The 27959-nt window shown below is 35.7% G+C and overlaps 1 protein-coding gene across 5 annotated transcripts in view; it reads left to right on the top strand.

Annotated features, from left to right (window-relative positions):
• The window catches only part of ROCK1 (Rho associated coiled-coil containing protein kinase 1), a 141979-nt gene that overhangs the window by 88811 nt on the left and 25209 nt on the right, over window positions 1-27959 (top strand). For all 5 annotated transcript variants that reach the window (XM_045781949.2, XM_045781950.2, XM_045781951.2 and 2 more), the window contains 9 exons: window positions 2496-2631; window positions 3753-3844; window positions 3962-4208; window positions 12223-12329; window positions 13523-13673; window positions 18768-18928; window positions 20065-20249; window positions 21997-22066; window positions 24214-24308. In XM_045781949.2, the coding sequence (XP_045637905.1) occupies window positions 2496-2631; window positions 3753-3844; window positions 3962-4208; window positions 12223-12329; window positions 13523-13673; window positions 18768-18928; window positions 20065-20249; window positions 21997-22066; window positions 24214-24308 (1244 nt within the window). The remainder of the gene's footprint in view (window positions 1-2495; window positions 2632-3752; window positions 3845-3961; window positions 4209-12222; window positions 12330-13522; window positions 13674-18767; window positions 18929-20064; window positions 20250-21996; window positions 22067-24213; window positions 24309-27959) is intronic.

A 27959-nucleotide genomic window follows, 5' to 3' on the forward strand; every position in this document is an offset into this window, starting at 1 on the left:
AAAGTGTCCCAGAAAGTAATCTCCAGGACCAGGTGGTTTTACTAAGAGAGTTCTACCATATGTTTTAAGGAGAATTCATACCAATTCTACACTGTCTCTTCCAGGATATATAAAAGAAGGGAACACTTCCCAGTGAGTTTTATGAAACTAGAATTACCCAGATAACCAAATCTAGCCAAGAGAGAACTACAAAGAAAACCACAGATCAGTGTCCCTCATTTACAGCTTACTGATTTTTTTTAAAATGGTACAAAAGGAAGTGGTGCTGAAGTGATTAGATATCCATAGACCAAGATATGAACCTCAACTTAAGCCTCACAATTATGTAAAAATTAACTCAAAATGGGTCATATATTTAAAGGTGAACATAAAAACATGAAAATAGTAAGTGAAAGTCCCTGGGACTTACAGCTTGGTGAAAAGTTCTTAGACATGACACCACTAACATGATCCACGTAAGAGAAATAATTCAACAAATTGGACTTCATCAGAATTAACATTATCTGTTCTGTGAAAGACAGATGATGAAAGACAAGATGATGAAAGAAGATGAAAGATAAGATAAGGAGATGAAACGACAAGATAAAGATTGGAAAAAAATAATTTGCAAACTATATATCTCACAAAGAAATCTATTTAGAATATTTAAAGAACTCTAAAACTCGACAGTAAATAAAAACAATCCCATTTGAAAATTGGCAGAAGACATGTACCTTTCCTCAGAGTGGTTAACAAGCACATGAAAGGTGCTCAACATCATTAACCATGAGGGAAATGCAAATAAAACCGCCATGACGTACCGTTTTATAATCATCAGAGCAAGTAGAATAAAAAATAGCATCAGTACCAAAACTGGCAAGAATTTAGGGAAACTGGTTCACTCCTACATTATAGATGGGAATGTAAAATTGTACAGCCAATCTGGAAAATATTTTGGTAGTTTTCCTAAGATACTAAACATGCAACTACCAGGAGACCCAGCAATTACACTATTGGGCATTTATCCCAGAAAAAATGAAAACTTGTATCCTAAAAAAACCTGTATACTACTGTTCATAGTAGCCTTATTTGTAACAGCCAAAAACCAGAAATAATCAAAATGTCCTACCATAGGTGAATGGTTGAACCAACTTTGATGTATCTATACCATGGAGTACTACTACTCAGCAACAAAAAGGCATGAACTATTGATAACACACAACTTGGATGGATCTCATGGGCATTATATTGAGTGTAAAAAGCCAGTCCCAAAAGGCCCATACTGGATGATTCCATTAATATAACATTCTCACAAAATGACAGAATTATCCAGGTGGAGGACCTATATTTGGTTGCCAGGGATATGGGTGGTGGGAAAAGGGTGATGTGTGCAGCTCTAAGTAGTGGCTGGCTGGAAGGAATTGGTTGTGCTGATGGAACAGTTCTGTATCTTGAGTGGTGGTGGTGGTTACGTGAATCTACACATGAGCCAAAATAATGTGGAACTACACACACTTTAAACCAGTATCTATTTCCTGATTTTGTTACTGTACTATTATTACATAAAATGTATCTGTTGCGGGAAACTGAGTGGAAGAGTATGTGAAACCTCTCAGTATTGTCTTTGCAACCTTCTGAAATGTATAATTATTTCAAAATTCAAACATGAAAAAATTAAAGTCAGAATGATAAAATCTTAGAATTGGAAAGACCTTGGATGATCTCTGCAAATCTTACCAAATCTACAGCATTTTACTTAAAACATGATTTTTGCTTCATGTTGGAAAGCCCAGAAAAACATAATGAAGGAGGTTTTCCCAGTGTGGAGTCTTAAAAATGAAGCATCAAAAGCAAGATATGCTGGAAGTGGTATCTCAGGAACAATGTAAATTTTTAAGTAGTGAAGGTTTGGGTATTTTTTTTCTTTAACCCTCCCCTCTCATGTGGTTTCATTTTCTAAAATAAGTATTTCCTTCATTGCTTTTTAATATGCATCGGTAGGTAGGTACATAGAACATTTTAGAAAAGGTAAGTTGTTGAGACAGCAAGAGGATTAAGGGAGACACACAGGGACTAGTGAACTTACTGCACACACTAGCATTTGGTACTATTTGAGTTCTACACCAGTTAATTATCAAATATGTAATTATTATCTTTCATATATGTATATTTAATTTAGGATTGTAAGTCAACCAAAATATTGGTAATATAATGCAATCTGGTCATCTTAAACTAATAAAGCAGCTCTCTGATAGGATTTATAGGATTGTTTTTTATATTCATGGATTTAAAAATCTGAAAAATTTCCATATCTGGTTTCAATAAGGGGATTCTATCTTCTTAGAAGGCAAGCTAATTCTGTTCTTAGAAAGTTGCCATTAGCAGGTACTTTCTGATTTTGAAACAAAAAAATCCATCTTAAGTCTTTGTGTGTTTTATTTTTAAAGAACACAATATTCCTCTAAATAAATGAAGAGTTTAATTTGCAGTGGTGACTTGTATCCTCATGTTTTTAGGGGAATCAAAGAAGAAACCTAGAATCTACAGTGTCTCAGATTGAGAAGGAGAAAATGTTGCTACAGCATAGAATTAATGAGTACCAGAGAAAAGCAGAACAGGAAAATGAGAAGAGGAGGAATGTAGAAAATGAAGGTAAATTGTTACTACTTTTAAAAAGCACTGGAATTTCTAACACTGTCCTTGAGGTCATTGTCATGAGGTTGTCTTAAATTTAGGGCCTGTCATATATTTTTGAAGCCACAGTCCTAAGACACCTCATGAACTAATTACCCATGTCCCAAGATAAATGTGTAATGTTTTAGCTAGAAGAGTGATTTTCATCCTGTGTGCATATTGGAATCCTTTGGGAAGCTTTAAAGACTACTGATGCCTAAGCTCCGGAAATTCTAATTTAATTGATTTAGGCATGTGGCCTGGGCCTTGGTGTTTTTTATAAGCTTCTAGGCACTTCAATCTACAAGCAGCCATTTGAGAACTATTAACTAAAATTTCATGTGTTTTCATATTAGTGTTAGAAATACATTTAAAATAGCTTTCTATACCCTTTGATTCAGTGATTTCATTTCTAGGAATTTATTTTATGTATGCACTTGTGCAGAGGTACACTGATATATAAACAAGGTATTTATAGCATTATGTCTACGATGTATCTTTAAGTGAAAAAAGCAGTACAAATTGTTTAAAACAAGAATGCTTATCTAGATATTCTTAAATACGTGTATGTGTGTATAGAAATGCATGTGAAAACATATGTTAGTGTTTGTGTTTTTATGTTTTAGGGTATAGATATATACACTGTCTTAGGAAGAATATATAAGAATTAAGTAATAATTGTTGCTTGGGGAGGAGAGGTAGAGAGACTGAGACCATGGAGGGAGGAAGGCTTGTTCTACACCACAAACCATTTGGTATCTTTTGAATTTTGACCCATCTTTCAAATACTGAATTATTCAAAGATTTGTGCTATTCAAAAATAAATAATACTAATAAAACTAGGTTTATAACATTTTACTAATAGATTGACCTTTTTAAGGGAATAAAAGAATTTGAAATATTACAACACTGGAAACAAATCTGTTACATTCTCTGTTGTTGAATTTAAATGTAAGTACTTCCATGATGAAATTTGGCTTTGGGAGTGGACCTAAGATAGCTGACTGTGGCATAAGACTAAATTTCATTTTTTTAAAGGGATTTATGTGTTTCCTCTATGATAACTTTCTAATTTCTACATTTTTTCCTTCATTTTCTAGTTTCTACATTAAAGGATCAGTTGGAAGACTTGAAGAAAGTAAGTCAAAATTCACAGCTTGCTAGTGAGAAGCTGGCGCAATTACAAAAGCAGGTGAGTTTTTGGAATAAGATTTTTTTTAAATTATAATTAATTAAAGTAAGTTTGTATTTTGGTCAAAAACCTATTTTCTTGCTTTTTTTTTTTTTCTTTTTTTTTTTTTTTAAATAGCTAGAAGAAGCCAATGACTTACTTAGGACAGAATCAGACACAGCCGTAAGATTAAGGAAGAGTCACACAGAGATGAGTAAGTCAATTAGTCAGCTAGAGTCCCTAAACAGAGAATTGCAGGAGAGAAATAGAATTTTAGAGAATTCCAAGACACAGACGGACAAGGACTATTACCAGCTGCAAGCTGTATTAGAAGCTGAACGAAGAGACAGAGGTCATGATTCTGAGATGATTGGAGACCTTCAAGGTAATATTTTTTCTTATTGTGGTAAAATATACATAACATAAAATTTACTATTTTAGCCATTTTTAAGTTACAGTTCAGTGGCATAAAGTCCAATCACATTTTTGTGCTATCATCACTGCTATCCATCTCCAAAACCTTTTTATCATCCCAAACTAAAACGCTATACCTGTTAAATAATAACTCCCTATTCTCCTTCCTTCCAGCCCCTGGTAACCACCATTCTACTCTATTAATTTGACTCTCATAAAAGAGGAGTCATACAGTATTTATCCTTTTGTATCTGTGTTTTTCCTCTTAGCGTAATATCTTCAGGATTCATCCATGTTGTAACATGTATCAGAATTTTCTTCTTTTTTAGATGTGGAGAAAAAGGATCCCTCTTGCACCTCTCCCACCTTTGGTGGGAATGCAAATTGATGCAGCCACTGTGGAAAACAGTGTGGAGGTTCCTCAAAAAATTAAAAATAGAATTACTAGGGGCACCTGGGTGGCTCAGTCGGTTAAGCATCCAACTCTTAATTTTGACTCAGGTCAAGATCTCAGGGTCATAGGATCGAGCCAGCATCAGGCTCCATGCTCAGCAGGGAGTCTGCTTGGGATTCTTTCTCTCCAGTTCCCTCTGCCCCTTCTCCTCCCCTGTGCTTGCTCTCTCTTTCTAAAATAAATAAATCTTTTTTAAAAAAGAGAAAAGAAAAAAAGATAGAATTATTATATGACCCAGTAATTCCACTACTGGCTATTTATCCATAGAATACAAAAACACTAATTTGAAAAAGATGTATGTGCCCCTATGTTTATTGCAACATTTACAGTAGCCAAGATAGGGAAGTAACCCAGGTGTCCCTCCATAGATGAATGGATAAAGAAGATGAGGTGTGTGTATATATATACGTATATATACACATACATATATACATACACACACACACAATGGAATAATTACTCAGCCATAAAAAAGAATGAGATCTTGGCCATTTGTGACAAGATGAATGGACCTAGAGGGTATAATGCTAATTGAAATAAGTCATTCAGAGAAAGACAAATACCGTATGATTTCATTCATATGTGGAATTTAAGAAACAAATGAACAAACAAAAAAGAGACAGACAAAAAATAAGCACTTAAATACAGACAAGAAACTGGTGGTTGCCAGGGGAGGTGGGTGACATCGGTGAAGGGGATTAAGAGCACACTTACCAATGAGCACTGAGTAATGTATTGAATTGTAGAACCACTGTATTGTATACCAGAAATTATTATAACACTGTAATTACACTTCAGTTTAAAAAATTAAAATTTAAAAGAGAAAGAAGAATTTTTCTTCCTATTTAAGGATGAATAATATTCTACTGTGCGTATACCACATTTTGTTTATCAATGGAAGATAGTTTTTAAAAGTTTATTTTTAATTGTGGCTAAAACATTTACCATGGTAATCATTTTTAAGTGTAAAGTAATATTTTTGATCATATTATTCTCAAAGAAAATGATCTTGGGTGCCTGAGCTGCTCAGCCAGTTAAGCATCTGACTCTTGATTTTGGTGCAGGTCATGATCTCAGAGTCATGAGATCAAGCCCTGTGTTGGGCTCTGCGTTGGGCTCTGCATTGGCCCTGGAGCCTGCTTGAGATTCTCTCTCTGCCTGTCCCTGTGCCCCTTCCTCTAACATGCGCTGTCTTGCAAAAAAAAAGGAAAGAAAGAAAATGACCTTGGTGAAACTGGAAGTGGTTTCTTTCTCTTTCAGGATAATGCTTTTCTATCACGTTGTAATTTCTTCACTCTGACAGGCACCCCAGTGAGGTCGGTAATGTGGTATTTCCAATTTTACAGGTGGATTACTGAGAACTTAATTTTAAAACATGCCTAATTCACAAAAGCCTTACTCAAAGTGGGACTAATCCAGAGAGAAGATTATCACTATTAAAACCTGGGAATTCCTTGTGCATTGTTGGCAGAAATAGAAACTCAATTACAGAAATAGAATCCCATTATGAATAAAGGATTAGGTTCTTAGGAAGGCTAAGACTACAGATATCAGCAGTCTTCATGAATCTAAAAGGAAAAAGATTGAATGTAACTATTAGTAAAGGAACAATTTTGGTAATGGTAATGTAATCAGTTTGTTTTCAGAAAGATGCCTCCCTCTACCAACTTCTGACATATTTTTCTATTCCTATTAGCAACAGCATCCATACTACCTAATCAAAACAGATACTCAGGGAAGTTGCCAGATCTCTCAGGGGAAAGTTGGGGGAGGGGTAGTCCTTTTAACCTTAGTCACAGGATGGGAACATAGTTTGGGGTCTCATGGGGCTTGATGATTAGCTATAATTCTGTGGAGAGAGGTTAGGGTCAGTTTTTGTGACTGTGGAAACGGAAATTAGGATCTCTCGTTGGTTCTTAGCTGAGGAGTGTTGTGCAATCTTATTTCTCAGGGACTAGGCTTAAAATAGATCTGAATATAACCAACAAAGTAACTTCATTATATGTATTTAAAAAGCTTCATACTTGACTTCCTTAAATTGCTTCTTGAGGCTTTTTTTTTTTTCTTTTAAGATTTATTTATTTATTTGAGAAAGAGAGTTTAGGGGGGAGGGTCGGTGGGAGAGAGTGTCCCGAACAGACTTCACGCTGACCACAGAGCCCGAGGCAGGGCTGAATCCCAAGACCCTGAGATCGTGATCCCAGTGGAAACCACAAAGCGGAGGTTCAACTGACTGCACCACTCAGGTTCCCCTCTAAACTTTTTTATATACAGCTTATTACCTGTGTGAAAGTCACTTCATCTGCCTTCTGTATCTATAAACCAAGGAAATTAGAGTAGGTGGCTCTTATATATCATTCCGGTTTAAGTCTGTGATCTTCTGAGTACGACTTGACCTTTGAAGTGCTTTGCTTTCAAGGAAGAGACCATCATCTGTATATTCATCAACAATGGTTTTAACTGAATCTAATTTTTAGATATTGGCGAAGTTAAAGAAAATTTATAGCGTGCTTTATTGTTGATGTTTAGCCTTTTTCAGTGCTCCCTTTAAGGTTTAGTTTTTAATTTAAATGTGACTCAAAGCTCGTATGCATTTAAAAATGCACACAACTTACATGAAGTACGACATACATACAACGATACATCATGGAGAAAAAAGAACTTAGTTTCTACATTAATTTTTTCTGGTTCATACAGAATTTCAGGTCCCTCAGGTATAAATTTCTCATAGTTTGTGATGCTGGGCTTCTGACAAGGTCATGATTATTTCTTAGTTCAGTGTCTTCCTTGTATACATAATGGGCAGAAGCTTCTTCGTATGTATGGGAAATGACTTCTGAAACATAACTGGGTAGTAAATATTTTAGGCTTTGTGGGCCACATATGTATCTCTGTTACATATTCTTCTTTTTTACCTTCTACAACCCTTTAAAAATGAAAAAGCATTCTTAGCTTCATGTCTGTAGAAAAACAGGTTGAGGGCCTGAAGTTTGCCAGCACCTGGACTAGTATTTCAAGAAGGCTGCTGTAACAGACAAAAAGCTAGCTTCCAAAAGTCTAGGATGTAGAGGCTTAAACGAAACAAATGGGACAAAGATTGAAGTGTCATGAATGAAAATTTTAAATGATAAGCTCTTCATTTAGTAAGTTAATAATTCCTAGATTGAAATGCAAAAAGATAAATTTTTTAAATTAACCATTTGAAAAAGTTTTTTAAAATACCATTTAGTTGGTTTCTTCCTTAACTTTGTAATTTGGAAAATTTCAGACGTATACCATAGTAGACTATTATAATGACCCCCTGGGTACTCAGCTCCAGCTTCAGTAATCATCTGACAGCCAGTCTTGTTTTGTTTATACCCCAGACCTCTGACACTGAATTATTTTGAAGCAAATCTCAGACATTACTTTGTTTAGTTTATAAATATTTCAGTATCTCTTAAGGATTCCTTAAAAAAAAAAAATAACCACAGTATAATAAAACCTGGAAAAAAGATGGCAGTATTGTAACATACGTAGTCAGTGCTCACATTCCTCCAGCAGTCCCATAATCTGGTGCTGTTCTTGTATTTATTTTGTTTGAATTTGAATCCTATCAAGGTCTGCACGTTGCATTCCATTAATGTGTCCCTTAGCTTTCTTTTATATAGGTTTCCCCTCCCTTTTTTATTCTTTGTAGTTTGTTGCTTTTTTTTTTTTTTTTTAAATTAGGGTTTCTTTGTTCTATTGAACATCTCCTTGTGAATTGTGCTAATTCCATCTACTGGAATGTTGCTCTGTCCCTTCTATTACTTTAAGCTGGGACTTCTGGAGACTTGATCTATTTCAGGTAGGGCTTTGGCAAGAATACTTGTAAGCAGTATTATTTAGGCACCAGGAGGCAGATGAGGTCTGGTTGTCTTGTTTTGTGATGTTAGTAGCCATTAATGATTGTTGCCTAGATCCTGTGTCTATTTAAGAGTTTTCAACTGTGATGATCTATTTTTATCATTCCTCATTCATTTGTTACCTGGAATACTGCTATAAAGATAAGCATTTCTCATCATTTATATAATTACATAGAGGCACAGCTTATAAAAGAAAGGTTAAATATTTGATTCTTTCCTTTTAGCAAAGAATCCTCCATCCTTCAGAGATGACCAGTGACATTTTTTAATATATTTATGAACTCCTGGATTTTAATATATTTGATATATGTTAGTCCATTGCAATACTTTTATTGATGCTCATTTGAGGCTAGTGATTTCTTGTTTTTGAACTTTTTATGAATAGAATTGTGCAGTAAACACTCCTTTGTGTCTGGTTTGATTACCCTTATGTTTATGAGATCTATCTATATTGTGTGTAGGCAATAGTTTGTTCTTCTTGCTGTGTGGTATTCCATTTATTATGTATGACCACTGCAGTTTATCATTCATTCTGTGGTAAAACGTGTATACGGTAATTCTTTCCATTTGGGGGCTATTATGAATAGCGTTTGTAGGAATTTTCTTGTACATGTTTTTTGGTAATCATACCTGTACATTTTGTTGGTACACACTTAGGAGTGGCAGAGCCATAGAATATGTTTAGCTTTAGTATATATATCCCAAGTATAGACATACTATGTTTTCTTGCACTTTGCTTTATAACGCTTCAGTAATACTGCATTTTTTATAAATTGAACATTTAAGGCAGCCCTGCATTGACCAAGTGTTTAACACTATTTTCCAACAACATTTGTTCATCTATGTCACATTTTGGTAATTCTTGCAATATTTCAGACTTTTTCATTATTATTTATTATAGTGATCTCTGATCGTTGATCTTTGGTGTTACTGTTGTAATTGTTTTGGGGTGCTGTGAACCACACCCATAAAAAACCACAGACTTAATTGATGAATGTTATGTGTGTTCTGACTGCTCCACCTGCCAGCCTTTCTCCTATCTCTCTCTCCTTGGGCCTCTGTTCTTTGAGACACACCAATATTGAAATGAGGCCAATTAACAATTACCAACAGTGACTGCTTAAGTATTCAAGGGAAAGGAAGAGTTGCATGTCTCTCACTTTAACTCAAGAGCTAGAAATGATTAAGCTTAGTGAAGAGGGCTTGTTGAAAGCCATGATGGGCTGAAAGCTAGGCCTCTGTGCCAAACAGTAAGCCACGTTGTGAATGCAAAGGAAAAGATCTTGAAGGAAATTGAACTTTTCATGTTTATTGGCAGTTCGTGATGTGCTTGTTCAAGTCTTTTGCCTCTTTTTTTTTTTTTTTGGATAGTTTGCCTTTTTCTTATTGGTTTGTGTGAGCACTAGGTATTAGTCCTCTATCAAAATACATGTATCACAGTTGTTTTCTCCCTCTCTCTGTTTTGCCTTTTCACTTTTAAATGCTGTCTACTTATGAACAGGAGGTCTCACTTTTGTTATTTTTAATGTAGTCCAATCGATACTTTTTCTTTTATTGTGGCCTATTGAATTGTTTGATTGGATCATGAAGGTGTTCCCTGTTCTCTTCTAGAAGCTTTAATGTTTTAATCAGTTTGGGTTGTGATACCTGATATTTTGGTTCTTATTCCTTTCAGAATATTTTTATAAATTTTTGTATATGAGGGTTCTTTTTTTTTTTTTTAAGATTTTATTTATTTATTTGACAGTGAGAGAAACAACCAGCAAGAGAGGGAACACAAGCAGGGGGAGTGGGAGAGGAAGAAGCAGGCTCCCAGCGGAGCAGGGAGCCGGATGCAGGGCTTGATCCCAGGACCTTGGGATCACGCCCTGAGTCTAAGGCAGACACTTAATGACTCAGTGACCCAGGCGCCCCTGTATATGAGGGTTTTTGTTTTTATGTATTATACAAACAAGTTATATTTTCTTAGCATGTTTTTTAAAATATAATAAATGAAGAAACTATATTTTATTTAATATATCTTTCATAGACTTATTAGGATTCTATATAGAATTCAACGCCTATATTTTCCTTACTTTTTCTTCTTAGGAGCTGGTTTATATAATCTTATTCTACATGAAAAATTCAGTTTTACCTGAATTTATTATCTTTGTACAGCTATTTAAAGCCTATTATTTATTTTAAATATCGAAAGAAGCATTTTTTTGCTAGTACTTGAGCATAATGCCAGTACTGTCTGTAAATTTATGTGTAAATAAATTTGTTTCATTGCTCTCTGGATCCTAGAACTAGCCCAGCAAAGCATTATTGGGTCCCAAAGATGTAATATTCATTTGTTCATTAAAGAACTAATTCAGAAACACTAAAATATTATGGAAGCAGGTAGAGTACATTGAAATCTTGGGCACGTCCAGCAAGTTAAACACTGAACTTTGAGAAGTACAGAAATATTCCTGGTTTTTTGGGTGCTTTATCCATTTCCCTCTTGAATTCTAGGTTGCTTTGAATCACAGAATAAGAAAATAGGTTCTTACTTACAATATAATTATATTCATTTATATTAGATTCTGTGTTTATGTATTATATTTGTGTTTGTTAAATGCTTATGCTTTAAAAGCGTATGAGACCTCAAGCATGTTCTAACGAAGAAAGTTACTAAATATATGAGTTGCTACCATTGCATGGCATGAACCTGAGGTGGTAGGTTAAAACTAAGCTTTGTTAGAGCACTTGAATTCCTTAAATCTCAGTTTCCTATAAAAACAGAGTATGGCTTCATTGAAGAGTAATTAAAGGCTTTTCAGAATGTCTGCACATAAAAAATACTGAAATACTTGCCTTAATTAACTAAAAGATCTTAGTCTTTTTTTTTTTAATATTTTATTTATTTGTCAGAGAGAGAGCGTGCGCACAAGCAGGGGGAGCGGCAGGCAGAGGGAGAAGCAGGCTCTCCACTGAGCAAGGAGCTCAATGTGGGACTCGATCCCAGGACCCTGGGATCATGACCTGAGCTGAAAGCAGATGCTTAACTGACTGAGCCACGGAGGCGTCCCTAAAGGGTCTTACTCTTAATATGGTGGAAAAGAACACTTAATAAGGACTCATATCTGATTTCCGAGCTCAGGCTCCATCTCTTTGACCATTTGTGAAATGAGGAATATGTACTGGATGATTTCCAATTAGCATTAACATTTTTATTACTGCATATTGTAGTCATTATGTATATTACCAAGAAAACATCAAATAAATTATAAATAAAATTTAATATTTTGATAATTAAAATTTAATAATAATTTATAATTTAATAAATTCTACCTAATCAGGAAATTTAAAACTTTTTGTCTTTTTTTTTAAAAGATTTTACTTATTTATTTATTTGAGAGAGAGAGAGATAGGGAGTGTGCATGAGTGGGGGAGAGGGGCAGAGGGAGAGAATCTCAAGCAGACTCCCTGCCAAGTGTGGAGCCCATCTGGGGGCTCGACCCTGAGATCACGACCTGAGCCAAAACCAGGGGTCCAGTGCTTAACCAACTGAGCCACCCAAGCGCCCCTAAAACTTTTTTAACTTAATGATCATGCTGAAAAATTTAAACAGACTTTTCTTTTGATGACTTTGTGACTTAAACTTTCTTCTCACTTGATAGCTCGAATTACATCTTTACAAGAGGAGGTGAAGCATCTCAAACATAATCTTGAAAGAGTGGAAGGAGAAAGAAAAGAAGCTCAAGACATGCTTAATCACTCAGAAAAGGTAAACGATTTAACATGTACCAATTATGAGATACTGTGTATGGCTATCAAATATTATAATGTATTTTTATAAAATAGCATTCATTCCTAATGTTTATATACTTGCATTTCTAAAAGTTTTTATGGTTGGTGGTGGTTTTGTGGGGGTATATGTGTGTCTTACTTAGTGCTTTTTATTGTGTTTGTTTTTAACCTTGAAGGGTACTATAGATATTTGATACTATCTGATCATCACAGATTACTTTGGTTTGGAAATATCTTTTCATGTAGAATTTTTTCCCCCTTGTTTTTGTACTTGGGTAAGATGAAGGTGCTGAACCTTACTAGCTTTATGAAAAAGGAAAACAAAGGATAGGTGTATGGTAGACCATGTATGCCTTTTCCATTTTATGGGTGAAAGTTAGCAAAGTAGAAAAGAGCATATATGTTTGGCCTTTGCATATAGTTTTCTCACTAATCAGAAATGTCGTTGGTTACGCTCTGTCCTTACCTTGCTAAGAAAAGGATTAAATAGGTAACACGCAGATCTAGCTCTCACGTTTTCAGTTCCTCCCTGAAATATAGGTTTACTAGCTCCTCAGATAAATGATCAGAAAATGCACCACTAATTTTGTCCTTTGGACGTGTTTTGTGATAATCAGAGTAATATGTCTAAGCCTGATGTAAATGTGGTTGTAGGATGAAAGATGGAAGAATAGAAGATTCACCCAAACAGAAATGGAATACATTTTGACTTGTCCTTTTGTCAAGGCAATGTAAATCTGGGTGTGGATTTAATTTAATTGTGAGTTATTGTAAATTAATGTAGGTTTAAATCTAAATTTTAAATTTTTTAAAAGTGGCAGCAGATATTTTTTTAATGAACCAAAGAATTGTCCTGTTAATTTCTGATCCTAGCAGTGAGCCCTCTTGAATATAACCACCACCACAACCCTTTGGGGGTGGGGGTGTGGTATTTTGCTTTTAATGTATGTGCTTATTATGATTTTTAAAGTAAGATATTATAAATAATAGGAAATACAAAAAAGTATGAAAAATAAAATTATGTCCTAAATAAAAGTATTTAAGTAAATATGGTGTCACATTTCAGGTCCATGTAATTCATATATTATCTCTTATAGAATATTAAATAATGTAAGATTTAATAATGTGTCTTTTGCATAGTGTATTACATAACTCATTTTTATTTTACAGGAAAAAAATAATTTAGAGATAGATTTGAACTATAAGCTTAAATCATTACAACAACGTTTAGAACAAGAGGTAAATGAACATAAAGTAACCAAAGCTCGTTTAACTGACAAACATCAATCTATTGAAGAGGCAAAGTCTGTTGCAATGTGTGGTAAGTGTCAGTTTTAATATTTTCTACATGATTAGTTTTTAAATAATGCCTACCCCAAAAAAATTATCTAAAATTTCATTTTATAATAATATAAACTTAAAAATTATAAATTGCGATCTAGTAAAAAGATACTTCTCTTTTTTTCTCTTTTGATACCTTCTTTTTTTTTTTTTTTTTAAGATTTATTTATTTATTTTGGGGGGGGTGCAGAGAGCGAGAGAGAGTCTCGGGGAAACTTCCAGCTGAGCATGAGACCTAATCTTACAACCCTGAGATCATGACCTGAGCCAAAATCAAGAGTTGGGACACCCAACCTGAGCCACCCAGGTGCCCCAATACCTTCCATTTTATTAAATTTCACCTTCTATTTCCCTCACTCTGTTACCCTCCACTTCCTTTAAATGTCAGTGGAATCTCTCTTTGGTCCCAATTTTTTTAGCCCTTTCCTTTATTTTCTTCCCGATCCATTCTGGAACTCATTGTCTTTTAGTTCATCGGTTTTTTGCTTTGTACCCTCAATTTTCTAATTCCTTTATATTTCCACTGTACTGGGTATGCCCCTAACCACAACCTTAGATTCACACCAACCAACCACTTTCTTCATTTCAAGTAGTTCTTTAGATGGGGCTTAGCCCCATGCATTGTCTCAACTTCAGTTGAGCTGTCAGTTTTTAATACATCACTCACTGTCCTTCTCTCAGAACTTTTATTTCTGTTCTCAGATTTCTATGCCATTTCTTTATCACTCCACTTTTAGATGAACTTTTCTCCTATTTCAAAAAGAAATAATGAAAGCGTAGCTGTGAACTCCTCAAAGTCATTTTCTCTTAATCAGCCTATCCTACTTCTTTACTCATGTTCATTGTCTTTCCTCTCTTCTTAGAAGATACTGTTCCTCCTCTCGTTCTGGCCAACATGTGCTAACTCTGCTCAGATCTAGTCTCTTCTTGTCTCATCTTCTCTCTTTGTCTCCTCTTTATCCTTAACCTTTCACCTCCACTGAATTCTTCCTTGCTTTTTTTTGTTGTTGTTGTTAGATTTTATTTATTTATTTGAGATAGAGTGAGAGAGCATGAGCAGTGGGGAGGGGCAGAAGGAGAGGGAGAAGCAGGCTCTCCACTGAGCAGGGAGCCTGCCTCGGGGCTCAATCCCAGGACCCTGGGATCATGACCTGAGCCCAAGGCAGACACTTAACCAGCTGAGCCACCCAGGTGCCCCTGAATCTTTCCTTTTTGTGAACATGTGTAAGTCTCTTCCATTTAAAAAGAAAACAGAGGGTGGGCACCTGGGTGGCTCAGCTGGTTAAGTGTCTGCCTTGGGCTCAGGTAGTGATTCCAGGGTCCTGGGATCGAGCCCTGTGTCGGGCTCCCTGCTCAGCAGGTAGTCTGTTGCTTCTCTCCTTCTGCCCCTCTCCCGCTTGTGCTCTTGCTCACTCTCTCCTTTCTCAAATAAATAAATAAAATCTTAAAAAAAAAAAAAAAAAGAGAGCGATAAAGGGGTAGTACATGATCCTTACTAACTGCCACTGTTTTATTCCATCCCTTTAGAACCAGACTTTTAAAAAGAGGAATTTTCCTTTTTTCACCTTGTACTTCTTCATAACCTGCTACAATCTATAAGTGTCACTTGACACTTTAAATTCAGTTCTTTCGAGGGACATCTGGGTGGCTCAGTTAAGTGTCTGACTCTTGATTTAGGCTCGGGTCATGACCTCAGGGTCATGAGATTGAGCCCCATGTCCCCACAAAGGCTCTGCGCTCAGCGGAGAGTATGCTTGAGATTCTCTCCCTCAGATGTTCCTCCCTGCCCCTGTTTGCAAACCCTTTCTCTCTCTCAAAATAAAATCTTTTTAAAATTCAGTGCATTCAAGGGAAAACTTATGATTTTATCTGTTAAACCTGCTCTGATCTCTTACTCTCATGATACTAGTTAATGGCTATATAATTTTTAGGAGCCCAGGCTTGGAATCAAACAAATCTGTTTTGCCTCTTAGCTAGTCTGTGACTATTAAAAAGATATTAAGAGAACAAATGCATGTAAAGTGCCCGTACATAGAAAGCTTTCAATAAATGGGGGACTCCTGGGTGACTCAGTTGGTTAAGCATCTGACTGATTCATGATTTCAGCTCAGGTCATGATCTCAGGGTCCTGGGATCAAGCCCTGCATCAGGCTCTGTGTTCAGCGGGCAGTCTGCTCGAGGATTTCTCTCTCTCCCTCTTCCCCATCCCCTCCTCCCACTTGCACACATTCTCTCTTTCAAATAAATAAATAGAAAAAAAAGAGAAAAAAAGAAAGCTTTCAGTAAATGGGAAATATTGTTATGGTTAAAGGTGGTGATAGTCAACATCCAGGAACCCAAGCCAGAAATCTGGGAATCATTCAGCTTTTCTGCTTCCAAATGATATATATAATATATTCCTCTTTTCCTTTTCTCTTTTAAGTTCATGGTGATGTTATCACTTTGCTCGACTATTGCAGTAAAGTTTTAATTACTGTGCCAGGAATTATTCTACTCATCAATCTATTGTTCCCACTTAGGCCAGAGTGATCTTTTTGAATTTTAAACCTTACTGTGCTAGTCATTCTTAAAATCCTCTTATTTTTTTCATAGTTCGCAAGATATATGTCAAACTCCTCATGACATAAAGAATCTTTGAGTTAGCACTTAACCTGTCTTTTTAGTCTTACTGCTCTGCACTTTCTTATGTGTATCTCGCAATTCAGCCATATTAAACTACTTTTATTTCTTTCACATGTTAATTATTGACTGTCTACTATAGGCCAGGCATGCCTGGGAATATATACCACAGAATAAGACTTACAAGAACCCTACCTCTTAGAGATTATATTCTGATGGTGTAGATAAACAAAAAAAAAGCAAATAAATGAAAATAGGTACAGATCGTAATCCTTAATATGAAGAAAATACCATGTGATAGTTTCTAGGAATTGCTATGTTAAATGGGGTTCAAAGGAAAGGCCTCTCTGAACTAATAATATTTGAATCAAAATGAACCATCCATTGAAAGAGCAGGAGGAAGTATATTCCAGGCCGAAGAGATGTTAAGTTCAATACTCTTATTCTAAGAATAGTGGATAGCCATTGTAGTGTTTTGAGCTGTGCTGGAATGTGTAATTTATGTTTTTAAAAGACCACTCCTACTACTGTGCGGAAAATGCTTTTGAGAGAGAGAATAGTTTATTTATTTTTTTTAAGATTTTATTCATTTATTTGACAGAGAGACAGCGAGAGAGGGAACACAGGCAGGGGGAGTGGGAGAGGAAGAAGCAGGCTCCCAGCAGAGGAGCCTGATGTGGGGCTCGATCCCAGGACTCTGGGATCACACCCTGATCTAAAGGCAGATGCTTAACGACTAAGCCACCCAGGCGCCCCAAGAGAACAGTTTAAAAAGGGAGATCAACTAGAAGGCTGTAGTCTGTAGGCACTGGTGGTAGTAGAGCTAGAAAGAAATGAAGATACAGAAGGCAAGAGTTGGTAAGGAATTGGATGGAAAGAGGAAAAAGAAGGAATCAAAAAAGACTCAGGCTTTTTAATTTTAACAGCTGGATAGATGTTAATATGTTTTGACATTGAGATGACTGAGGAAGGGTTTGGGAGGGGAGGAAATAAAGTTGTCTATTTAGATATGCTAGCTTTGAAAAGCATATTAGATATGTAGGTGGAGATGTCAAATAGTCCGTTGTTATATAAGCCTGGAGCTCAGAGGAGAGGTATCATCAGTTCAGGAGTCATACACATAGAGCTATACGCAGAACCTGTGGAGATCAGCTAAGGGAAGAATAAGGGCAGAATAGAAGAGGAATCATAAGGAGGTAGTCTAACTTTCGGAGGTCAGATAGAAGAGGAAAAACCAGCAAAGGAAACCAAGAAAGAACAGCCAAAGGGGTCACAGGAATGCCAAAAGAGTTACGGTATTAGAACTCAAAGAGTATTGGGAAAAAATGAGAAAGTTGTTCGATATATTGAATTCTGTTAAGGTCAGTAGAGATGAAGACATGAACGCTGTGTGTCCTGTGCATTTTGCAAGATGGACGTTATCATACAAAGCAGTTTTGGTGGAATGCTGGAGATAGAAGCCAAAATGGAAAGTAATAAACATATAGTCGATGAGGCACTGGAGACAATAAATGTAGAATGCTCTTTCAGAAGTTTGCGAACAGATGGATGGTATCTGAGAAGGCATATGAGATCAGTAAAGGATATTTTAGGAGGGGAGAAAATAAATTGGACTATTATTTTGATGGGAGTGATTCATTTGGGAGCAGGAAATTGTTGAGGCAGAGAAGAGATGAAATAATTGAAGAAACAAAGTCCAGGACAGAAATGGATGGATCTATGTTTGATTAGAGACGGGAATTAAGAGGCGATGATTATCGGTGTGGCTAAGTTGTAGGTTTGGGGGGAAAGGTGAGGAAGTTCTACTCTAATGGTTTCTATTTTGTCACCTAGAGGGCAGTCTCTGAGAATGGGAAAGCAGACTCATTAAGTTTGAGTCATTTGGCGCAACTTACTAGTTGTAAGACCTTGGTAAAGTTAACCTCTCAGAACCTTTGTTACCGTATCTCAAAAAAGGAGATTCCCTGTAGACTAGTATCTTTTGCTAATGACTAAAGTATTATACTACCATAGAATCTTGTTTATCTGAGATGCACAGATTAGAATTCCTATCAGCCTTAAGTCCACTGTTCTGGAATAATGCAAGGTATAGATTAATAACCACAGCCTTACTTTTCTGCTTTTATCTGAACTACCCCCATTTTTTTTTATTAGTTCACTTTTTTCCCAGCTATATTTTCACCTTCTAGTCTGAAAATGGTACTGAATAATCAGTCTCTCATATCATTGGGCATGGGCTGGATTTAGAAGGCTTTATTACTTTATTATATTTTATAACTCCCTTCCTTTGGAGATCCTACTATACAAACAATTCAGATAACATTAGGACTTCTATAGCGAGTAGCTCTATTAGAATCCCAGGATAAAAACAGTAGGGATTTTTGGCACCAATTTGTCTTATACAGCCCATGAAAATGAAAGTATGTACGTTTGTAACTTTTTCTTTCCCCCACAGAAATGGAAAAAAAGCTGAAGGAAGAGAGAGAAGCTCGAGAGAAGGCTGAAAATAGAGTTGTTCAGATTGAGAAGCAGTGTTCAATGCTAGATGTTGATCTGAAACAGTCTCAGCAGAAGCTCGAGCATTTGACTGAAAATAAAGAAAGGATGGAGGATGAAGTAAGAAAAATAATACTGGTTTTGTTCATCTTATAAAAGAGAAAAAATCATAAGTTATGACTGAAAAGTCATTCTCTGTAATTTAAACAACATGGAGGAGATGTGAATAAAATAACCTGTACATATATGTGTTCACTGCCGTAAGGTCACCACTATACCCTTACCTCGTAGGATTTTCATCTACAAATTGTTAGTGAACATTCACACTATAGGGTCCATGCTGTTTTGCACTACGACAGCACAACTCTGTAGAAGTGTTATAGCACCTCCCCTGAAGAATCTGACCATCTCCTTTTTTTCCCTTAAGATTTTATTGATTTATTCTGAGAGAGAGAGACAGCGGGCGAGCAGAGGGGTGGGGAAGGGTCAGAAGGAGAGGGAGCAGGGAGAAGCTCCCTGCCCCGTGGAGAGCCCAATGCAGGACTCGGTCCCAGGACCCTGGGATCATGACCTGAGCTGAAGGCAGATGCTTAACCAACTGAACCACCCAGGTGCCCATGACCATCTGCTTTTTAAAAAAACAAAAACAACCTTTATTGTAAAGTTACCCAGTAATCCCAAAGAAGAGCAGTTGCTCTTAGATTTCAAGAAAAGTGTTAAACCAGAGTCTTGACTGGTTTAGATTGATAGAAAGCACAGGGTACACTTTTAGAAAGCAGTAAATAAAAAGATTAAATGATATTGTATCCTTATGGTTTATTATATGTATTTTAGAAATCACTTACAAGATTTAAAATAATCAATTCACATATATAAGTTAGAGAAGGGAGAGAGAGAAGACCAGAATAATCAGGAAAGACTTCTTAAAGGAGGGATGAGATATTACTGTTATTTAAAGGTCAAGTAAGACTTCAAAGATTAATAGAAGGACAAAAAAGGGCTTGATATAACCAGAGAAGAAAAGACATATTGAGTAGTCATGGGAAACTTGGGGACCAAAGTGTTGATGGTCTTTTAAACTTAAAATGGGAGGCTATAGGTGAAAATACTGTTTTAGAAAATAAAATTACGTCTCTCCCTTTGCCTTTCCTCTCCCCGCCGCCCCCATTTTCTCTGTCTCCTAAGTAAGTCTTAATAAATAAATTAATTAATTAAATAGTGAGATTTACGATCCCAATTATTTTTCTCATTCATAGGTTAAGAATCTATCCCTTCAACTGGAGCAGGAATCAAACAAGCGACTGTTGTTACAGAATGAATTGAAGACTCAGGCATTTGAAGCAGACAATTTAAAAGGTCTAGAAAAGCAGATGAAACAAGAAATAAATACTTTATTGGAAGCAAAGAGATTATTAGAATTTGAATTAGCTCAGCTTACAAAGTAAGTCTCAAAAATAACATTTTTCTTTTTTGTGTTCTGTATTTGCTTATGTTTGATATTTTATGTGTCTAGAAATAATGTATTTGGAGTTTGTGAAAGGAAGACTTTAGAAAAATTCGTTTAGAAGTGAAAGAATTTACTTGCAAAGGTTTGCAAGAGAGCCTTAGTAAATAAAAAGAGATCTTTAAAAGGAGAAAAAAGATTATCAAGGCTACTTACTAACCTTACCATAAAACTGAAAGCTACAGTTTTGTCATATGGTTTTCATACCCACAAGTCGTGTTTCTTCACACTGCAATTACAAAAGTCAGGGATAGGATTCAGTACCTTACGGGAAATGTTCAGTGTTTCTTTATTTTAGAAACTAGAGTTAGATATGATGACCCTGTATTTGTCTTATTGTTCCTTTGGTTCATCTCAGAACGCAAAGTACCTTTTTTCTTCTACTCTGAGATGATGTGTTTGCTAACTTGAAGTGGAGACAAAGCAAGGTGTCGTTATTGCTTTCAGAATTTGTATAAAGACATGCTTCAGAAATTTAATGTCAAAAATGAGTGTATCTTATGCCAAGTCATGTGTTTTTATTTCTTCTAGGTGTCTGTTACAGTATCTTCATTGGCCACCTTCCTTTACAATATAGTAATTCTTGAATAAGATTGTTGGTTTTTGTTTTGTTGGATTTATATTGGCAAATTCTTTTCCCCCTTTTAGAGCCATCATTTTCACATAATGTGTTTTATAGTTTTCTTCTCCCAAGATAACTTTTACTCAGCATTCAGTGAACATTTATTATGTCCTTTTATCAATCATATGTCTTGGTAGATGCTGAAAATACCAAGCTATTACTATCTAATATGAAAACCTAGCAGATGCAGACAGAATTGTTTGTCCTTGAAAGTGTATGTCTGTAGGTTCCATTGTCAGATAATAGATGACTGTCTTATCTGTTTCTATGTGAATTGTGTTCATGTGTGTATTATTTATATGTGGATGTGTCTGTGTTCCTCTTCCTTTGTCAGTTATTGTTCTTTCCTCCTTTCTTGTCCTTGCCTGGTTTTTTATTTCCAGCCCCACACCTATGCTTTATGTATAGTATTATACATTGTGTATAGTATTTTAAATATATATATATATATATATAGTATAGCATGTATAATATTCTTAATATTTATTAAATATTTTCATGTTCCCTTTTTTAATTTGCTTACTTTACTACATAAGACACTTAAAATGTATCCCTAAAGGACACCTGAGTGACTCAGTCGAGTAAACTTCTGTCTTCGACTCAGGTCACGATCCCAGCATTCTGGGATCGAGTCCTGCATCCGGCTCCTTGCTCAGTGGGGAGCCTGCTTCTCCCTCTGCCTGCAGCTCCCCCTGCTTGTGCTCTCTCTTTTTGACAAATAAATAAATAAATAAAATCTTCAAAAGAATAAAATAAAATAAAAATAAAATGTATTCTAAGAATGCTTTTCTCTATTAAAATTTACCAAAAAAGTATCATTTTTATTTTTGCAACTTGGATTAATTCACAATTAATATTCTCCTGAAAGTCACCTTCAGTAGAAAACAGTTCCCTTTACTTTCACAGTATCATTTTATAAGGAGCAAAATGGAATCAGACAGCATGACCTGATCAAATATAATAATTAAAGTAATACCTTTTTGTTTTTAGCAACTTTAATAAAGAATAATATAAAGTCTAGTGTAAATAGCATTCATTAACTGTTTTCTCTTTTACCTGAAGACAGTATAGAGGAAATGAAGGACAGATGCGGGAGCTACAAGATCAGCTTGAAGCTGAGCAGTATTTCTCGGTAAGAATCATTTTTAACACTTGGCTTAAAACAAGGTATTAAGATTTTTAATGTGAACCGTGACTTTTTTCCAGTGACCGTGAAGTGGTTTTCTCCCCCTTTTCATATACCCATCTCTACATTTCATTTCTGAATCTGAGTTCATGGTCTGTGTAAGTTGTAAAGAAATGACCGTTTTTGTGAAATATTTCTAGAATTGCCATCAAACCAAAGCTATATGTAAGACTTCGTTAAGGGTTTTGTTTGCCTGGTAGCAAGCTTGGGTGGTTGGAGTGCCAGTATTTTCATGCTTGGTTCATGTATGCACATTACATTTGTAGGTATAACTGCATACAGTTATAGGTATAGTTAATGCTCAAAAGTTTTGGTCTTGTTTTAGCTCTCTGTATGCACTTCATGCATCTATTTTGCTCTTTTCTCCATAGATGTCATTCTGACTCTTACTGGCTGCAGGCAAGGTTATTTTCACTACTACTTTAACGTCTATAGCCAGTGCTTTGAGATTTTATTGAAGCCTCTGCATTTTTTGTTTCTTTTGATTGCCAAGTTTGTACTCCACCATTTCAACTTAACATTTACCTAGCTTCTCCGTTACTGTTAACACTGGCAGCCTCTTTTCCTGCAAGTCTTAGTGCAGTTAAATGAGAGAGTTTGAGTTGTGCTGATGAACATGCCCTGGAAACCAAGTGAACAGTATTGGAAATGATGATTTCTTTAATAAAGAATCTGAACACTAGTAGAGCTCTACAGAACTTTCACATGTTCAGAGTTTTATGCTGTACTCTGCTCATCTCCTAATAAACATAGTGACTTTCTATTTTTTGCCTATTTCTTTTTTGGCTTGTTAGACTATTACTGAAATATGTTTTTAAATTTTAAAAAATTTGGTATTGTTGAAAAATCTTTCCCTGGGTAGAGATTAACCTTAATTATTCAAAGTATGTAGTACTGACTTCTGCGGAGTGGTCTACAATATCATGCACACTTTCTTGTCCATGTACTTTCACAGAGTAATCATCTGGTACCTCTTTTATTTACATTCCTATTGAAATATTTGTATTTTTCCTCCAGAGAAGTGCTGTTTCTTAGAGGGATAAGTAAGTTTACAGTATAAAAGTAATTCTCCACAGCTGTTTGCTGGTCCTTACTATTTTTTTTCCTTATCTTTTATATGAAAAAGGATAGTTTACAAAAAAGACTGTGAAACTGGAAGTTTACTGTGTAATCACAGCACCTGAACACAATATAGGTCTAGTGCTTACTCGTATCTGTTAAATATTTGTTGATGGAGTTGGCAAAAGCCAAATGAATTTTGTTAAGAACCATTGTTCTATGATAAATATATATTATTTGTGTGTTAACAGAATGTTTAATGAATCTCGTTTGTGGTATTTTACTCACGTCTCTCAACCACCTACTCAGTCCCACCTACCCAAAAAGAGAAGTGGTTTTTCTAACATTATTCACTTTAAGAATTGATCTAACATTTAAATGAATAGTGCTTGCTAAGTTTCTTTATAATGTTTTCCAAATCAATATAATATTTAATGTTCTTGAGATGTAATTTCTGCATAATTACTCATAGCCATTTAAAGTGTATGTGTTGATAAGTTTTGACAAATGTGTATACTGTGTGACCACCACCACAATGAACATACAAAACCTTTCCTTCACCATAAATTCCCAGTGGCCCTTTGTAGTCCATCTCCCCACTTACCTCTGTTTGCAGGTAACCACTGATTTTGCTTTCTGTCACTATTGATTATTTTCACCTGTTCCAGAATTGCACATACATGGAATCATGCAGTATATACTCTTTAGCACCTGGGGTTTTTTTTACTCAGCAAAAAAATTTTTTAGGTGTATCATGTCGTTTGTATCAGTAGTTCATTCCTTTTTATTGTTCAGTATGGATACTCCACAATTTTTAAAATTCATCTGTTGATGACCCTCTGGTGGTTTACAATTTGGAAGAAAACTACAATGAAAATTCATGTATAAGATTTTGTGTGGATATATGCTTGCATTTGTCTTGGGTAAATACTTGGGAGTCGAGTTGTTAGATTGTATGTTGTTTAACTTTATAAGAAACTACCAGACTTTTTAAACTCATTAACACTTATTTCTTCTAATCACTTATTTTGCAGACACTTTATAAAACCCAGGTAAAGGAACTTAAGGAAGAAATTGAAGAAAAAAACAGAGAATATTTAAAGAAAATACAAGAGTTACAAAGTGAAAAGTATGTTCATCCATTTTTCTTTAGAACAAGAATCACTGTTGCATCATAGCATTCTTTAAGTTTAAAAATAGAGAGTAGATGTGCCATTATTCAGTTGTGCCATTATTCAGTATAGCAAATAATATTAGGCTAATTCAGAACAAATCAAACTAAATTTAGACCAATTTTTCTCTTTGTGGTGAAAAAATCATACCTAAACGCTATGGCAGTTGTACAGGTTCACTAAACTGTGACATTAAACTGTTTTCAGGAGTCTCTCAATCCTTAAACATCTATTTGTATATAAATAGTTCATGCTGTACTTGCAAGTCATCATTTTATGCTAGGTAAAGGTATTTAGGGTCTCCCTCTTAGTATTATTAGGCAGGTTAAGTTCCATTTCATGTCTGCTTAGCACCTTAGAGGAAGACCTAAAGCTATTTAAGTGTAACAACTGCTTATAGCTAGGTGGAACAGACACTAGAACTAGTTTTCTGACATTTTTATATTCTCTTTCCATATAGAAATTTTAAAAATTTAACCATTTTATTGCTGAAACAAAGAAATACATTAAATATTATAACATGCACAGTTTTATGAATTATATAACAAATATCATTATAATTACCACCCATGAAAGAGACAGAACCTTGCTATCCACTTTAAAAGCCCACCGTATTCCCCCTCCGGATTATGCCTTCTTCCCTTCCCACCACTAAATAATCACTGTCCTGACACTTACTTGTTAATGGAACTGGATCATTTTTCCTGTATAGTTTTCCTCAGTGGTACTGATTTTATTGATTTCATTTCCACAGTTGAACATTTTTGTCCTGTGTTTCCTGCAAATCTGTAGTTAAATCTAGAACTGTGCTGTCCAGTATGGTAGTCCCTGGTCTTATGTAGCCATTTAAATTTAAACTTTTAATTTATTTAAAGGAAGTTTAAAAATTAGTTTTTCAGGTGTACTAGCCACATTTCAGGTGCTCAACAGTCACATTTGGCTGGTGTCTACCATATTTGACAACACAGGTATACAGAACATTTCCATCCTCATAGAAAGCTTTATTGGACATCCCTAATTGGGAGTCTTAGTCATATTCAAATCTGATTTATAGAGGGGTGAAGACTACCTCATACATAACTTTGTACTGTCTGTTGCTTCTTTGTATTGTTAGCAACCATGGACACTCAGTGCTTAGATCTTTAATATATTTAATGGAGTCTTAGGTAGGAGCAAAGGTGCATTTCCTGATTAGTCTCTGTGACAGTGGTAGACCCCTATTGTACTCTTTTGGCTATCATTTGTATGGTGTCTGCAGTGTAATATGCAATCCCATGTTGTGTGCATTCACTGTGAAGAGGGCACCCAATCGTCTACATACTATATTGTTCCATAGGGTTGATATGTTTGCCCTTGTTTGATCTATTTAAAAGAAACATACTGATTACCTCTACTGTGCTAAGTACTGTGCTTTATGCTGGTGATATAATTATTAGTGAGTTATGGTTCTTACCCTCAAGTACTTCAGAATCTAGTCAGGAGACAAATACAATTAAGGTAGGTGTCTATGACAAAGTGCTAGGGATTGAGAAGGTGGTGTCTTAGAAAACTTCATTCTTTAGAGTGGAGAATGGATTGGAGGCAAAACTGGTGGATACAGAAAGTTGAATTATGTAGCCTTTGGAAAATCTAAATGTAAAATTAGAGTGGAAGTTGACAGTAAAAGGAGAGGCAAGTACATGGGAAAAATAGGAAGTAGAAGCAGTAGGACTTGCAGATTTGAGAGTGTGAGGATAAAAGTTGGGGAAAGGGGCGCCTGGGTGGCACAGCGGTTAAGCGTCTGCCTTCGGCTCAGGGCGTGATTCCAGCGTTATGGGATCGAGCCCCACATCAGGCTCCTCTGCTATGAGCCTGCTTCTTCCTCTCGCACTCCCCCTGCTTGTGTTCCCTCTCTCGCTAGCTGTCTCTATCTCTGTCAAATAAATAAATAAAATCTTTAAAAAAAAAAAAAAAAAGTTGGGGAAAATTTCAGGTGGGTTCTCAAGTTTCTGACCAGGGCAGTTGGGTTGATGGTATCACTGGTCCCTGAGTTAAGGATTGCCAAGTTTGTGAAATGAGGGAAGACAAGATTTTTTCCATTTCAGACATACTGAATTTGCGGCGCCTATGGGTTGTCCAAAGAGAAATGGTTCCGAAATTGCTTCAAAGCCCCAAGAAAAGATAAGGACTTGAAGCTGATTGGACAGTCATTGTATACTGAAACAGAGATAGATGAGATTTATTAAGGTGATTGTGTATATTAAAGTTTATAAACTCATGAACCTATGGTACCATACATTTAACTAATTTGAAGCTAGTTGGGTATGTTCATTGTGTGAGTTGTGAGTATTATAACAAACTGAGGAATTCATGTCACTTCTAACCACTTGCTGCCACATGGTAACACTGATCCAGTATTTCAAGATCTGGTTCTTCAAGAGAAGCCAGAAATCTGAATTTTTTGTAAAATGTTGGCCCAGATTTATTTTAATTGTATGTCTGGAGGGAGATAGAGGAACACTTACGTGGACTCATTTGACCCTCTCAGGTAACAAGTTGTAACCCCTAGTGTAGGATGAGAAGACGTAAAGGCCGACAATAGACTAGTAGCACCTATACTTCTAAAGAAAGGGCAGAGGAAGGGAAGGTAAGAAGTCACCAGTAATATAAGGAGAAAAGCAGAGTAAGATCACAAAAGCTAGGGGAATAGACTACTACAAAGAAGACAAAGTGATTTAAAGTGCCCATACTCAAAAAGGTCAAATAAAAAATAAATTGTCTTAAGGTTATTAGTTCTTGTTGAGAGCAGTTCCTAAATGGTAATGAGAATGGATACTAAAGTGAAACGAGACATGAATGGTAAGGGTAGAAGTGGAGACCTAGTGTAGACAGTAGCCACATTTACCTCCTTGCAGTTCAACAAACTAGTCCGTTACTCTCCTGCCTCTGGGCTTCTGGACTTGCTCTCCCCCCTTCTGGAACATTTTCCTCTGAGTATCCACATGGCATGCTCGCTCCTTCACTCTCTTCAGGTCTAGGTCTAAATGTCATCTCAGAGGGGCCTTCCCTGAATATCCTTCTTAAAATTGTGCAAACACTCCCCATCCCATTACCTTGCTGCCCAGTTTAGTATTTCCTTACCTGTTTAATTTTTCTCTGTAGCACTTATCCCTTCCCAATATATTATAGAATTTACTGACTTATTTTACTTACTATTTTCCTTGCTAGAACTTAAGCTCAGTGAAGGAAGGAATTTTTAAATGTTTTGTCCTTAACTCTGTTTCACTGCTGTATGTGTAGCACCTGGAATTGTACCTAGAACATACTAGATGGTCAGTAAATATTTGTTAAATTAGAAAATTCAAGAAATGTGGTCGTTGAAGCAAGGGGATAGAGCAGTAGCTAGAGGAGAAGTTGAAAGAGAGCCATTTCTTTTTAAAGATAGCAGAAATTTGAGCATATTTAAATGAGACATGGGAAGGAAATCAAAGTGGGAAAAGTTGCACATTTATTCATTGATTGAAACAAAATTTCTGAGCACTTTTTATGTGCTGGAGACTTCTCGGCATTTGGAATACAGCAGTGAACAAGAACAAAGCTCCTGCTTATAATCTTATAACCTAGAAGAA

The sequence above is a fragment of the Ursus americanus genome, chromosome 19 (assembly GCF_024610735.1).
Source record: "Ursus americanus isolate L20-20 chromosome 19, mUrsAme1.1.p, whole genome shotgun sequence".
Classification (NCBI taxonomy): domain Eukaryota; kingdom Metazoa; phylum Chordata; class Mammalia; order Carnivora; family Ursidae; genus Ursus; species Ursus americanus.